At 39.4% G+C, this 13,533-nt stretch overlaps 1 protein-coding gene across 3 annotated transcripts in view; it reads right to left on the bottom strand.

Moving 5' to 3' along the window:
- The window catches only part of PKD2 (polycystin 2, transient receptor potential cation channel), a 19,046-nt gene extending 7,824 nt beyond the window's left edge, over positions 1-11,222 (bottom strand). For 2 of the 3 annotated variants that reach the window (XM_005418084.2, XM_031066460.1), the window contains exons 1-9: positions 11,093-11,222; positions 8,582-8,695; positions 5,699-5,832; positions 5,090-5,340; positions 4,603-4,827; positions 3,448-3,676; positions 1,783-1,953; positions 1,190-1,371; positions 127-247 (exon numbers count right to left, since the gene is read on the bottom strand). In XM_005418084.2, the coding sequence (XP_005418141.1) occupies positions 127-247; positions 1,190-1,371; positions 1,783-1,953; positions 3,448-3,676; positions 4,603-4,827; positions 5,090-5,340; positions 5,699-5,832; positions 8,582-8,675 (1,407 nt within the window). In that variant the 5' untranslated portion in view covers positions 8,676-8,695; positions 11,093-11,222. Of the gene's footprint in view, positions 1-126; positions 248-1,189; positions 1,372-1,782; positions 1,954-3,447; positions 3,677-4,602; positions 4,828-5,089; positions 5,341-5,698; positions 5,833-8,581; positions 8,696-11,092 lie in introns of those variants that run through there. The other variant, XM_031066461.1, reaches the window with a different exon arrangement.
- Positions 11,223-13,533: the final 2,311 nt, after the last annotated feature.

The raw sequence follows: 13,533 nt of genomic DNA, 5'->3' as shown, positions 1-13,533 counted from the left end.
CAGGCCCCTTCATGGGCCATACACTCATCACCATCAGAAAAAGCCCCAAAAGTAGCAGGAGGAATCAAAGGACAAGTGATGCAAAAACAGCCACTGACATACCCCATATAAACAAAGTGTACATACCAAAAGAATGAAGAACATAAAGAACACAAATGTAGTGAAATAAACAGGTCCCAAAATTCGATTAGCTTCTTCAACCTCTGTGAAGTTGAAGTCTCCCAAAATGATGCGGAATTGAGTAAATCTTAAAAACAAAACACATCCAGGAGTTGAAGAAAATATTACTGGAGTTGTGCGAGGATTCTCAAACTATTTTATTCTAGCAGTGTGACTGATAGGCTGCAGAGAGATCTGCACTCTTGCAACACTTTATCAGGGTCTGCAAAAACAATTCATCAAGCACATCTTATAGGCATAACCCAACTCACAGCCAGGTGCCACACACAGAACAAAACCATGGGGGTTATTTCTCCTTTTTGTCACAACAGGAAGCAGAGCAATTACTACTGTGAAGCTCTTAGACCCGTTCCCATCTTCCTCACACACATACAACCCCAACCCTCTCCCTCTAAGCTGGAAGAAGCTTGGCAATTTATGCCACCATCAGCATATCTCCAGTTCCTTCACTTCTCTGCAAGAAATTCCTTGCAACACTGCCCCAGTGTAAGGGAGTAGGGGAAATCAGTGACTGAACAACCTATTAATTTCCTCAGTTACAATCAGGTTGTGTTGCACCAAATCAATCAAGGAAAAATTGATTAGCAATCTTATATTAAGTCCTCTCTCTCTCCTGGATTCCAGATACTTATAAATTTTGTGGTTGTCTAAGATGGACTCTGAGTCAAGCAACTATGAACACTATCAGGAACACAACCTTATCATGCATCCAATATTTCAATAAGCTTTTAACCACTGAACATGGAGTCATTGCTTTGTCTAGGAATGTAACCAACCCCTGTAAAAATCATATAACACCAACCCAGCCCTGCCATTTTTAGTTTATTGCTCTGACAGCAATAACACAGAGATAAAAATGTTATAAAATGTGTTTGCTACCAGGTTATTTCAACAGCAGTGTGCCTGCAGCTTATCTGCTTAGATGGACATCACAGGATCTGCCTCTGATAAAGTAACTGATTCACCAATGCACCAAAATCTTCTTTCCATTTTTTATACCTGTACTTACATGCAATCTTGGAAAGTGCTGAAGTCATCAATTTGAGTGCCAAAGACAAGATAGGCCAACTGAGCATATGCTAAGAAAATAATAAAAAACATAATGGCAAAGCCAATTATATCCTTGACACAGCGAGACATTGTGGTGGATAACTGACTCATCGTTCTGTTGAAGTTAACAAATTTGAAAAGCTGTTAAAAGGAAAAAAAACAAAGAAAAAAGCTGAAAAGAGAAGGAAGACAATTTCTTAACATAATTGCTCTCTACTCTTTCACATGATATGTCTTGAACATGGCTAGAGACAAAGCAGTACCCAGTAAGAATTACTGACTTATCAATTGAGGAATAATAAAAACATTTCTTAACATGTCTGCTGACAAAACACAAGGACTGACTACTTTTTCTAGACCTAAGCAAGAGCTGACTACACCTGTGGCAAATTACAACTTAGATTTTCATCTGCAAGAAGTTATCACTGTTCTGACTTTCTCACATGATTGACTTTGAAAGAAACATGAGTTAGCCTCAAATAATGTGTCTCGTGAAACTCAGAATACTGCTTACATTCTAACGGTAGAATAAAGATGTGTGTCTTGAATTACCTTAATCCAGACAAAAAACACAGTGACTGCAGCAATGTTGTTGAACTGCATTTGCCAATATGCTAAAGGTTCAAAATTGGGGAATGAGTTCTGATCTTCCAGCAGCTTCTTCAGGAGCATATCGACAGCTGATGTCCTATAGATGCTAATTCCTATAGCTACCACAGACAGCTGAGGACAAAAGAAACACATAAATTTACAAAAATCAATTAGGGTTTTAAAACAACTTGTTTGAGACATTTATGTCAGATAAAGTTAAGATATGTGGAAATTCATGCATTTCAAAATAAAACCATTATAGTCCTGGACTACAGACAAATAGTCTGGGAGTAAGAAGATTTAAAAGTCATTTCCTTGCCACTGTTTGTGAAGAACAAGATGACAGTGGCACCTAGCAGGATTACAGAAGTGATGTTGTCACAGAGAAGAAAATGTAAGGGAGCAAATATGACAATTCAAACAGACAAAGGTGAAAAAGAACACAGAACAGAAAGACAGCCGTAGCCAAAAAGGTACTACAGTTTCTCCAGAGCACAGACTGAGCAGTATTGCCCAGAACAAGCAACAGCAGAGAAGCTGCAGTTTTACCACAGAGGTTTCTTGCTTTCACTTCTGCAAATGTGCTGTTCATTACTGTAAGTGAACATTTCACCACATATAGAGAGTCATAAGTACGTAATCCTACATTTAAACAATGCCCCTCAGGCAACGCATAAACATAGAATTCTGACCTCTTGTGTGCACTGAATTTTACACTCACACTTGAATACTCTTCACTGACTGTGACAGCAAAGCATTTTTTCCCTGCCCAACCTTTAAGTGTAAAAAACAGCACACAGTTCATGTAAACATCCTCCTAAGCAGCCCTTCGTTTACAAAGCACTGTGATGCAAGTAATATTTCCCTAGATTACAAATACTGGCTTCAAGACTTGAAACCTTTGATTAATCCAAGCCTGAAGATACAAAACAAGTATGGGACTGGAACTGTTTCAGCATTTCTGGCTTTGTATACTTTTGGTAAGCACAGCTTGATCTGAGTCCAGAGAGAATTATATTATGCAGCTTTATATCCAAAGCTCATATTTTCTGGCACACTAAGATTACTAATGTGCAAGACTGTCCACTTAACCTAGACAGCTGCTAGCACTCTACAATTCTGAGGCACTTCTTCAAACTTGGTATTAGCTGGTGAGTATTTAATACCAAGATAAATCTCCTTGTGGTTCTTTGCAAACATTCAAATCCAAGTCCCATTCCTTGAAATGTAAATCACTTATTTAAAGCAGATGATTTTCTTATTTGAAAGCCAGTGCAATAGTCTGTACCAGATATGTAGAAGGGAGGGCAAGTTTGTCACCTTCAGTGGAAGTCTGTATAAACAAAAACTGAAAATGCACGATGGACAAATACTCTAACTTTGCACCAGGCTGAAAGCACTGAAGACAGAACAACCAACTTTGTGAAACATACCAACATTGCAACACAGACTAAAATTGTCATATTCAGACTGAATAGCCTAATAGTCTGGAATTATCCCTCCTAATGATGGTCCTGTACTTTAAAACCACAACAGGAACACTGTTGTGTTTTTATGTCTCAATTCATGTCTCCCACAAAGTGCACTTTAGAAAGCAATTTTAGCCTGATTATAAAGGTTACTTACCACAATGATAAGGATATCAAGGCAATTCCAAACACTTCTGAAGTAGTGCAGTCTATGAATGCGAATTTCTAAGACTTCTTCCACCATATAATACAGAACAAAAAGACAGAAGGACATTTCACAGGCTGCCAGGAAAAAATCAAAAGTGGAGATGTAATGAATCAGCCTCACAGGCTGAAAGTGCCAAGATGTAAGCAGGCCTCCAGTGGCTGGAAACTCTATTAGCAACCTGCATTTAAAAAAAGGCAAAGAAAAGAATTTAATTTTAAAAGAACTAATGGAAAGCACTACTAAAAGACACTTGGGTTTATTTGTATAATTATCTAAATAATAGAAACAAACCCACATATTATTCCAATTTTTCACACTACACAAAAGTTGTAAACGTGACCACACTCAATTTTGACTAAAACTCAAAGCCTTTCTGGAACATGAAGAAACAGAGACTGAAAGCTTTGTTTTCATCTCTGCCTGTCTCATTCTGCCTAAACCAAAGGCTGATGCTCTATACCCATGGATTTACTTGAATATGCCAACTCTCTAGAAAGCTCTCCTGCAAACTGCACCCAAGGCATTGTGGCATCAGGAAAGCCAGGACAGACTCCATGAGGAGTCTCACTTCTTTGACAGGGAGGTATGGCACTTCAGTTGTCTGTCTCTTTTACACAAAACATACACTCACCTATGTGGGATGCACATTCTCTGAACCTGAGAGAAGCAGTGAGAGAAGCAGAGAAAAGAATGATCACAACAATTCTTATCTCATTTGCTGCTCCTGTGTTGTGCCAAAGTAGAAAGCAATACGGAGATTGTTTACCCAAAGTGATGGGGTTTTGTTTCCTTGGCCTGTCAGGGCCAAGTGCACGTGCAGACTGTCGGTCAGCAGACAGTCACAAGATTCTGTGCAGTTGAGTGCTTGTGCAGATTCAGTTTAGATGTAATGTAATATAGTGTAATATAACATAGAATGATATAGTATAATAAATTAATTAATTAATCTTCTGATATCCATGGAGGAGTCCTCATCATTTCTCCCAGACATCAGGCAAAAATATCACCGATACACCTATGTCCCCAAACCAAAGCCATCACAAGAAAACCCCAGGTCTGCAACCCACATGGTGCAACTGAACACTGTCGTGGTTCTGTTCATACCTGATCACGCAGAACAGGTTGATGTTTGCATTGTACACAGAGAAATCAATGAAGGCTGCTCTGGTCCCTCTGTCCAGCCACAGGTTCTCCTTCAGACTTGCAATCTGCAGAGCTGTTACTTCTCTGGTCCTCGAGAGGTCTTGGTAATAACCAGCCCCGCTGTATGTGGCAATCAAGCCCCAGTGGCTGCTGCCATTCAAATCCTTCTCATTGGTGTATGTCCAGCTAGTTCAGAAGTGAAAGAAAGCACATTGGTCTTTCCACTTTCAACTTACAATTAATAAAACAGACACCAACAAAACCTGACCAAAAAACATGCATTAGCTATTAAATATACTTTAATTCAGAGGGTCCTTGCAACAAAGTTTTGATGTAACCTCTGAGAAAGAAGTTACAAAGTTCCTTTGACTAACACTGTAAAATTAAGATAGAAAAATGGGTGACAAGTATATAAAAATGAGTATGTATCTACAGGAATGCTACGTACGCAGTTCCATTCCGGAGTCCAAAAGGAGCAGTATCTTCATTAGCTACAGAATAGACATCATAGCAGTCTTTGATTTCCTCCTTTAAATCTTCAGGTATGGAGCAGGAACCATTTCTGACTTTCAGCTGCCGAATGCGAGGCACTCCTAGGAGCAGGTTCTCATAATAAATGAAGCTTTTGTTTTCTGCCACGGTTTTGTTGTTGTACCACATTTCCCAGTAAAGACCATCCAGCAAAGGGCCTTCTGTGAACTGGGGAGGATGACAGAACTTCAGTTTGCATGCTGCCAGCCCTGTTTTTGTAGATCTTCATTCCACAGAAGTGTTAGAATTGCAGTTAATAATTTCCCTGACATAAGACTTTACTATTACCTGCCCTCCAAAGACATCCCACAAACTTGCCCTACCCTGCCCCACCAACATCATTTCAGCTCTAAATTTTCACATATTAAAGGTCTACTTTGTTCCATAGCTTTGACATTGTGCACATAGATTTTCATGCACGAGCCTGACCACGCTAGGAAATAAGATTCTAAAGGTTAAATTTAAGGTTCATGACAGTACCAGTGAACCACAGCTACAGAGATATAAAAACTTGGGTTTAGATTACCTTCCAGAAGTCATCCATTGTGGACAAAGTTTTGAAATCAGTTTTCTCCGTTTTTGACACAGGTGTTTCCAGGAAGAGCTGTGACATAACCCTTGTATAATAGTACATACTGGAACTCACTGTCCCGTAAGTCACTGCAGAAGGTTTGGTAAAGAGTGACAGATAAAGGAATGAAAGAAAGAGGAAAAAACCAAAAAAACCCAAAAAAACAAAAAAAAACCAAACCAAACCAACCAAACAAACAAAAAAACAAACAAAAAAAACAAAAGAAAGAAAGAAAGAAAGAAAGAAAGAAAGAAAGAAAGAAAGAAAGAAAGAAAGAAAGAAAGAAAGAAAGAAAGAAAGAAAGAAAGAAAGAAAGAAAGAAAGGAAGGAAGGAAGGAAGAAAGGAAGAAACAAAAAAAACCAAAACCAAACCTTTATTAGTTTTGAATACATCAGGTTGAATTTGTACAGATTTTGTAGCGGAACTATTAAGCTCCAAAACAAAATCCACACCAAGCAGCATTTATCTGTCAACTGTGATTAAAATACAAAAAGCAGTGAAGGTAGACTGATCAATCAATTTATAATACTCTCTTCTCCTTTCCACATCTCATTCTATTATTAATGCTTCTACCAAAGTAAACCTCAAGGAAAAAAAAGGCACAATTCAGCAGCCTGAAGAGAGGCTGGTAGGGCCTTTTTAGGTGGCTTGTGCTATCCAAGACATGCACGGAGAACTGGCACAGATGGCACAAAGACCTCAGGACAACTATGCTCTGCTTGAGCAGATAATGACAGTCAACCAGGATACTGCAGGGCACTGGGAATGACATGGATTAAGCAATGAACGTCCAGTACAGATGTGCAGGGCCTTTAAGAGAAACTCCCCACAGAAAATAAATGACTGTATTACTCCTTTTCCTCACACAGGGTCAAAGGTATGGCTGAGGGCCACAGAGCATAAATTATAAAATGTACAAAACTAAGATGGGTTGAGGAAATAGTCTTTGGCATGGGTGTTTATGGGGAATAAAACAGAGTACAATGGAACTGATAAAGGAGCCTGATATCCTAGGCCTGATCAAGCAGAAACCTTCGGAGAGACAAACACAGATAAATTCTCCCTGGGCAAGAAGTGAGCAAGAGACATGTTGTGAAACTTTTGTGATAAGATAATGTTACCAGGTGATGTGATGTCATGAAGAATGTGTAACCAATGGGAAATTATTACCAAAAATAGAACCTTAATGATGTGCCATACCAGTAAAACCATATATAAATGCCTCATATTCTCAATAAAACTGGCTTCTGATCCAAGCTCAGATGCCCCTGTCTCTCCACTGCTGACAAGTATTGTTACCACCTGTAAATACCTGAACCACTCTGTGGCTAAAACTCAGAGGAATCTGAAAGATTAGGCCTACAGTGAACAATCACTGTTAGTTTTGGTAATTGCATAAAATTTATAAATTTTTTGTTTCCCTTAACAACCAGAGAGCAAAACTATTTTTAATAGAGTTCTGCTGTGCACATGGAATATATCACATGACTGTCAATACCTGGATTCTCTCTAAACATTACTCTCCAAACAAGAGAATAAGAAATGCTCACAGCATTTAGCCTGCACTGGGAAGCACTCTCCTAGGGCATGCCAAGCCACAGACCAGACTGACCTCCAGTTATTGTTTATGTGAAAAATAAAAAGGATACTTAAAAAATAGTAATAAGTTAGCAATATCTCCAGATATTTAACACACTACACTTTTCCTTTATTCTGTTAGCAAAAATCTCTTTCTGTAGCAAAACAATCAGTTAACAGCCTGTTAAGAGTCAAACTTCTCCCGCTGAAACAAATTTCACTTTAAAGCAGACCCCTCACTGCAACACTTCTCCTGGTGCTACAGTGTGCCAGCCACAAGCACCCTTGCACTGCTTTGTTCATAAACCTGCTCTAAGCATTCTTAAATTACTCAGGAAGGAAAAAAACGTGATATTTAATATATAAACATGCCTGCAGTACAACATCAAAACAGTTGTGTCAATAGTATAAAATTTGGGCTTTTTAGTAATTCTGTTACGTTCAAGCAGAGCAGACTTGCTCTCAGACATAGTCTACCAGTGTAGTTTTGCCTTTGCTTTTCCACTCTGAGATTCCCTCTCACAAAAATTTAAAACATCACTTTGTTGTATTAAAACTGATCATAAATGGCAACTCAAGAGCCACCACCAGCATTTCAGCCATTTAGGGCAGAACTGTTCACACTAAAAACTGGAGACTTGAAACATACTGGCTTTCTAAAGATACACTAACTTAATGCGCACATTTTGTTGGTTTTCTCCCTAGCAAACAAATAAAACAGATATTTTGTAACTCCACAAGAAGTTCTTTCTTGCATTGCAAATTTAATGTTACTATGTTCTCTGTTCTTTAGTGTTATGATACTCCATGTGGTATGAAGACAACAAATGGCACAAACCACAGAAGCCTCCAGCTGTGATCTGTATATAACCTTGCTGATGAACTCCAAATGTGGTGATTCAATTATTTGTCCTGGATGGCTAACTCCTCCTCTTCATTTACCATTTCTTCTCAGTGATTTCAAAAAGTGTAGCAGAAGTATTACACTGCAATGCAGTACTACAATAAAAAAATGCTCTCTAAAAACAAAGAATAAGTCTATTATCATCCTGCCTGAAGATTCTAAGTTTGTTAAGATGCAGAAGGTTGTAGTATTTTCAGTCTCAAGCAACAGCCCATGTGCAGAAAAAAGAGAAATATTTGATTCCAAGTATTTGCCTGCCTGTCTCTTAATTCTCCCACATCAAACAACCTCCATTCTGGAATCACAACAAGCAGGTAGTACAGAACTGGATGCACTGGTGCTGAATAGTACTTACAGACACACAGGACCACGAGGAAAACAATGTACGTGATCAGCTCCCGTAAAATACTTTTCAAGTACTGCTCTCTGCTGGTGTTGCTCTCTTCCATGAGTCTTGTCCCCCACAGGCCTTAAAAGGAAAAAGATATATATAATGATGTGCACAGATGTCTGGTACAGATACACAAGTGACAGTAAGTAGTGTTGAAAGCTTAACCTTTGTCATTGCTGCAAGATCTTCTATGGATTTTAAGTTTAAGAAAGAGGAGCTTTGTTTGCAGACAGAATGGGGCCTGAGGCAGTATCAACTATCAATGAGATACCACAATAATTTAGGAACAGTTCAGCAGAACTCTAAGAGAATCTGGGGAAGATTTGCAGAAATACAGTTGCTTAGAACCACATGGTATAAAAACAGATACAAGCATACAGTGACATGCACAGACAGCCATCCCTCAAGAAATGGAAATGCAGTGCTTTGGTATGTTATCTTTTCAACATGCAAATCATTGTTCAATGAATGACAATGCACATTCATTATTGAGCCTTTAGAAGCAGTCGTAATTTTCTACATGAAAGGAAGATACTTGAGTCAAATTAATTTTTAAAACTCTGTATGATAATCTTCCTCTCTCAGACAGGCAAGAGACACAGCAGGGATGTTGGTGAGCATTTCTGCATGGTTTCTTTCCCTGCACAACAAAGAGTTATCAATTAAACATCAGTAGCAGCCTAAATGGGCAACTGCTGTACAGTCTAGCTGTCAGCCTGAGCAACTGCATTAGCTGAACTGTTTCTGCCTGGTCCTCATTTCATATAATGGCATTCCCAAAAAGACAGGGAGAGAAGCTATTGAACTTTGGTGATCTCTTCCAAGTGGGTAACAAAAAAGCAAAAGGATCTTTTAAATAGAGTCTTTTAAAAGGAACAACCACCTGGAAACAAAATGCAGTTAGCAATCACCATCATTATTTCCTACGCCTAGTACAGAATAGAAAAAAAGCTGGGAACGGCTGCTGCTGCTCAGACTGTTCCCTTCATGGAGCTTCTCCTCATTTAAACCTAAAGCAAGGCAATTTGACCTCAGTTTCTGATCAGTGAAAAAGCATTTAAAACTAAAAATTCACTCCTACAGAACTGCAGTAAACTTCCATCCTTTTCAGGTGTTTTAAACAGCTAACCTTTCAAAACATCCTTTACCTTCTCAGTAGATGGAAATGTAGTAACCTCAAGCTCCCTAGGAAAAATCCTGGGTCCATCAAACATACTACAGTAATTTGAAATGGAACAGTAACAAGGGATAGCCAAAATGCATTATAAACCTGACAATGAAGCATGAGCTCAGTCAGTCTGCAACCACTGCTGTAAGGCTAAGACAATGGGCTAAGCTGCCTGCTGCAGACCTTTGTTTGCTAACAGAGATGGGAATAAGGAAGCTCTTACCTCTACCTGCATAAATGAGAAAAAAAAAGTCTTAGATGTCTCTTGAAGCCTTTCACCTACCACATTTTTAAGTTGTGACATAAATCCAGAAACCTCTCTTGCATGGGCACAGCAAGCACTAACAGTTTCAGCATTAATCTCTGTTCACATGGTTTAATTGGTAACTTAGGACCTTCCCTAGTGTCAGCGCCCAAATAGGAGAGCTTTTCCAAAGCTGTTCTTTAAGGCCAAGTTTGAAAATGTGCAGATAAAGACTGCAACTTTACTACACTGAATGCCAAATCCTCCCCATTAGGTCATTCTTGAAGACAAAAACACAAATCCAAGAACATTTACTGAGTCAGTAATAATAATAACTCAATAAATTCAGTCTCTAGCACAGCACTAAGTTGCACTAGCAACTTTCATAATAAAGGCAGGAAGACATTATGGAAGAGAGGAAGAAAAGGCTGGAAAAGCCAGTGAGCTAAGCTGCCGAGAAAGCCAAGTCCCGGCTGTCAGCAATTACTCACCAATAAGATATGTGGTGAGCAGAAGCAGAAAGTTTCCAAACTCAAATTCAGTCATATTAGACTATCATTAGAAGTCAAGTCAGCAAAGAAAAAATCCAACTAAACAGCACCAGGGATCACACAACGATTTTTGTGCTAAATGACCTAGCTTGGAGCCTTCATTAGCTGCAACATTTTTACAATATAAATATATTATTCCCTTTTTCCCTTGTTAGAATATTGATTTAGATGTCTCAAACATGGCAGAGGTAAGTAGTGCTGGATTTGACATCTGCTGCAATCAACAAAACTCTTTTGTTTTCTTATATACATTTGCTATTCATCAACTTTTTGACATGATCTGTGTATTTTTGTCAATTAAATCTGCAACTAGCAGTTGCTCATACTCATTCTGCATGTAGCAGTCTTCATGAAAGTGTCAATTAATGAGTGACTGGGACGGGTATTTTGTATCTTTATATAACAATAACTAAGAAAACCTTCCAAGAAATGCCCAACACACATCAGTGATGACAGACATGAGAACATGGCAGCACTGGGTGACCAAGTACAGCTCTACAAGTCAGGATTACCTTTCCAGGCTGCTCTGGAAATACACCTTGTTTTTACCCATCAAAACTTCTGGTAACTTCCTCCTTAACAGAGCAGAATAATCAGTCCCTCTTGTCTCAGCATCAGGGATATTTGCTGAAGAGATCTGTAAAACTAGAGGAACTAAAGGCACTTCACAAACATTCATGTTAGAATCTAAACAGAATCCACATAAAGAAGAACCTCAACTACTGATAGTCAGTTCTATTCACTTAGTAACTCCTGTTACAGCAATTACCAAAATTCCAATACTTTAAATCCTCTCTGCATTTTTCTTTCAGAACTCATGGCAAGTAAAGTGAAATCTGTCATTGAACATCCTTCAATACTAAGAGGCATCTTTTTTGCCATGGTGACACTATCACTTGTGATATCCAAAGGATTATTCCCTCTTGTTGAATTCTGTCTAGTGAGATGCAATTCTATTAAATAAATCTATGCCAGCTTTCCTGTAGTCCTTGAAATAAAACTGAAAGCACCATTTCCAGTCTTCAAAGATACTCATGGATATCCATGGAATATCTAAAGAACCGTGGAGTATTCTTTCCCATAGTAAACCCGCAGTTATCCTTCAAGTGCCCAATAATAATGTCAGGCTTGCAATCAGCCCCTTTAAACTGTGCAGCACAGGGATCACATTCTTCAGATAAGGTGTTACCTATTCCACAGAAATACAGCACCCTGCAGCACCTCCACAATACCAAAGTCTCACCCAGACACTTACTGTGCCCAGGAATTTATGGCAACATTCTCATCAAAGAGCCAGAAAAGGATCTGTTGACTACAGTAACTTTAGCTACATGTGCCTATAGAAGGAGGTCAGGAATCAACAGAAACTGTTTTCAGTACTACTGCACAAATCACAACAGCGATGGAACAGGAGCAACACCTGCCAGGTCACCACCAAGTCACTCACATTCGCCTCAGGTACAAACATTGCTGTTTTTCACCACAGTTGAAAACATGCACAGGAGGCTCCTTCTTGGCAACAACTAAGATGAAGGGAGCATCTGAAGTATAAAAACTTTGTAAAACTTCTTATAAAAGGACTTAACTTTCTCCATGTGAAGCAGCTCTTTTCCTAGGCAATTACACATCTCAGCAATGGACTAAAACAAACACTCTACTGGAGACTCCAAACAGCACAGTGCCAATTCATGCACAACACAATTATTACTGGTGGTTTTCCCTGGTTATTCTGGTTTCTTGTTATGAAGTGACTTGGGTCATTGAACATGGTCCCAATAAAATCTGCTAAAAAGAAAACCTGCTCTATTCCATAATCTCTGCAAGTCTGACTTGCATACCACTAAGATATTGCAATGTTCTAGAGGGATTTCTTCTGGTGCAATACAGCCACAGCTAGAGAAATCATTACAGCAAACAATCTTTGAATGCACATGAAAATCAGAGAAGGTACAAATCCTTCCTTAAAGTCAAGCTTGTTTTCATAGTTCCACTGATGCCGTGGCAGCCAGTAACAGCGGTACTATCTACTATCTTCCAAAAATCCACATTTCAGAAGAAGAATCTTTATTTTCTAAATATGCTTTGCTTTTTCTGCAGCTTTGTAACTATAAAGATTTTGCCCGACACTTAAACCAATGCTCTGTTTAAAATCCTTGTACTTTGAAGCTGACATTTTAAGCTTCTCTGTAAAGAAAGGAGTGTTTTCAATGTGTTCTCACAACCTTAAATCCAAAGGACTCCCCATCCAGCATTCTCTCTGCTGCTGTCAAATCAACCCTGTACAAGGCCAGATCAGCAGGGAGTTACTGCAGTAAGCTTTTAACAACGCCTCAAACGCTCACATGATATGTGCTCAGTTTTGCTTCCAACTCTGTCCCTGGTCACCAGCTGCGCGACAGCAGACAGCACTTGACTGTAAAGGGCAGCACCAAGGCACTGCAGAATGCTGCAGAAAAAGTGATTCAAACACCCTCCCAGCAGCCCACTCTAAGTATCCCACCCCATCCTAACCACTTCTATAGAATGGGGTATTGCTGAAAAAGAAGAACAAGCATTCTGCCCCAGCCTTCCAAAGACCTGGTGGTGGGGCAGAAAGCCAAGGTTGGAAAAGACCTCAGGAGATCATCACGTGCAACCTATGACCCAACCTCACCATGTCAATTTGACCATGGCATCGAGTACACATCTAGTCTTTCCTTAAACACCTCCAGAGACAATGACTCCATCACCTCCCTGGGCAGTCCATTCTAACGCCACCTTTTCTGTGAAGAAATTCATCCTAATGTCCAACCTAAACCTCCCCTGTGCAGGAGTGTCTTTCACGGAAAGCAGCCAGGAGTAAGACCTGGGAGGCAGAGAGGTGGGCAAAGCAAGGAGCGAGATGGGGATGCATCTGCGTGTGCTGGGGGCCACAACCGGGACGGGGATCGGGAGACAGATGTGCACGAAGAGA

This window comes from Geospiza fortis, unplaced genomic scaffold (genome assembly GCF_000277835.1).
Source record: "Geospiza fortis unplaced genomic scaffold, GeoFor_1.0 scaffold11, whole genome shotgun sequence".
Taxonomy (NCBI): Eukaryota; Metazoa; Chordata; class Aves; order Passeriformes; family Thraupidae; genus Geospiza; species Geospiza fortis.
This window is presented reverse-complemented; position numbering and strand designations above follow the sequence as displayed.